Source organism: Vicia villosa, linkage group LG4, assembly GCF_029867415.1.
Source record: "Vicia villosa cultivar HV-30 ecotype Madison, WI linkage group LG4, Vvil1.0, whole genome shotgun sequence".
Taxonomy (NCBI): Eukaryota; Viridiplantae; Streptophyta; class Magnoliopsida; order Fabales; family Fabaceae; genus Vicia; species Vicia villosa.
In genome coordinates this window covers 164,314,406-164,316,992 of record NC_081183.1, presented here as the reverse complement: position 1 = coordinate 164,316,992, position 2,587 = coordinate 164,314,406, and the positions used below count along the sequence as shown (strand labels likewise).

The following is a 2,587-nucleotide window of genomic DNA, read 5'->3' as shown; positions in this document are numbered from 1 at the left end:
GAGTTGTTTATGATTGGTGAGCGAATTGAAAGTGAAATTAAGACTGGTAGAATACAGAATCCAAGTGCTGCTAGTTCCTCCTCTGGGGCTGGTGGAAAGAAGCCATATAATGGGTTTCCTAAGAAAAGAGAAGGTGAAACGAGTGTTGCTTAGTATGGTAAAGGCAAAGCCATGCTCATTAACAAGTAGTCACTGTGACTATACCAAATATCCTTTTCAGCAACATCAGCAACGAGGGTATGCTCCGCGCCAATATCAACCGAAAGCACCTGAATGAGCTTTTGATCCGATCCCAATGGCATATGCGCAAGTATTGCCATATCTCCTCGATTTTAAGTTAGTACAATTGAGGACTCTAGCCACTCCTGCTAAGTTGCCTGCTAATTGGGATGCCAACGCAAGATGTGAATTCCACTCTGGGGCACCTGGACATAGCATTTAAAACTGTAAAGCGTTGAAGCATCAGGTTCAAAATCTCCTCGACACTAAGGCCATTGAGTTTACTCCTACTCCAGGACCTAATGTTGTTCAGAATCCTATGCCTCCTCATTGATCTCATGCTGCAAATGCCCTCGAGTGTGTTGAAGATACTCGCCTAGTTAAGGATGTCGTCGAATTGGGCTCTTTGTTGCCGCCATTGAAGAAGGAATTAATGAGGATGGGTCTGTATTCTGGTTGTGGAGAATGTTGTATTGACTGCATGGCCATTTCCTCGGTTTGTGATAAGGTAAAAAGTGGTATTCAACAGTTGATGGATAGTGGGTACCTGCAGTTTGAGCGCGTACGACGGCCTGAAATGGTCGAAAACGAAATTGATGTGGCATCCATCCCGTATACTCCTGCCAAGATTCCAATTCCTGCCATAGCACCTCCTTTGGTTATTACATCGCTTGGTCCCGTCCCGTATCGTAGTGAAAAAGCAGTCCCGTGGAATTATGGTGGAGAAGTTTTCTACCAAGGGGCCAAGTATGAGGTTAAGGCGCCTGTTGAGAAAGATGATGTTGATAATGTTGTGGGAATTGGAAGAATGACAAGAAGTGGTCGTATTTTCAATCCTCCCCATAATACACGAGACGATAATACAGAAGCTCTAGCTCAAGCCAAAGGGAAAAAGGTGGTAGAAGATACGGTGGATCAGGGGCAAAGTTCTAATTCTGAAGATACTGTGGCCAAAGAGATGGAAGAGTTCCTAAAGATCATCAAGAAAAGTGAGTACAAAGTGGTTGACCAGTTGAGTCAAACTCAGTCAAAGATTTTGATCTTACAGTTGCTCTTGTGTTCGGAGACACATTGAAATGCTTTGTCGATACTCTTAAGTACTGCCTTCGTCCCTCCAGAGATCTCAGTGAATCAACTTGAAGGGGTGGTGTCAAACATCAACGCTGGTAATGGACTAGGATTCACTGATACAGACTTGCCTTCCGAAGGTAGAAACCACAATAGAGCTTTGCATATATCAGTGGAGTGTAAAGGGACTATGTTATCACGTGTTCTCGTGGATAATGGATCTTCCTTGAATGTATTACCAAAGTCGTCTTTGATGAGGCTAGATTATTCTGGTGTTGAGATAAGGCCGAGTGAATTGACGATGAGAGCCTTTGATGGATCAAAGAGATCAGTGTTTGGGGAGGTTGACTTGCTGATAATGATAGGACCTCAGCTTTTGACTATTACTTTCTTTGTGATGGATATCCACCCGTCTTATAGTTGTCTCCTAGGACGTCCATGGATTCATGCTATTGGGGCCGTGACTTCTACATTGCATCAGAAACTCAAATTTGCCACCCAAGGAAAGATAGTCACAATATGTGGGGAGGAAGAACACGTGGTAAGCCATCTTGCGTCCTTCAGGTATATTGACGAGGAAGGAGAGGTCCACGAGACGCCGTGCCAAGCCTTTAAGGCTGTCCAGACTATCAAGATCCCTTATGTTGAAAATAAGAAGTTGGAGGCTCCCATGTCTTCACTAAAGGAAGCTAAAGCTGTGGTTGAATCTGGTCATCCTGAAGGATGGGGCCGAGTCTTGGATTTACCGATCAAGCAGGATAAATGTGGGATTGGATATCAGTTGGGTCAGAGTTCATCTAATGAGGTCCCCAAGAAGCCCGGAACCTTCGTTCCAATCAAGTTCTCTAGTGCTGGCATCGTCAAAGATCACGTTTGTGCTGGTGATGATGATATGGATAGCGATTATGACATTGAAGAATGGATCAATCCATGTGTCCCAGGACAGAAGCTTCTCAACTGGTCGTCCGAGGACATCATCTCAATTGCTTTTGATCAAGAGTAATACTGTCTGTTTTTGTTTATCATACAATAATTCATGTGTTCTGCCCAAGACACAGTGAACACATGTAGGGCATCATTTGTTGTTTTTCAATGTTAAAATAATTAATAAAAGGACGTTTTTGCATTCAAATATTTCGTTCCCTGTCTTTCATTTTTACTTTTACATTTGTTTTAAACAAAAAAAATGGCAACGTTTCTTATTCATAATCATCCATCCATTCTAAAATTTAAAGCATAAATCATAATCCATGCAGATCCACCTCTCCTCTAGATTCTGTCGATAACGATCTTGCTATGC

The 2,587-nt window shown here is 42.8% G+C and overlaps 1 protein-coding gene across 1 annotated transcript; it reads left to right on the top strand.

Moving 5' to 3' along the window:
• The first annotated feature begins 700 nt into the window (after window positions 1–700).
• Window positions 701–2,290, top strand: LOC131598234 (uncharacterized). Its single transcript, XM_058870853.1, has 2 exons — window positions 701–1,208; window positions 1,338–2,290. The coding sequence occupies exons 1-2, from the start codon at window positions 701–703 to the stop codon at window positions 2,288–2,290; spliced, it is 1,461 nt and encodes a 486-aa protein (XP_058726836.1).
• Window positions 2,291–2,587: the final 297 nt, after the last annotated feature.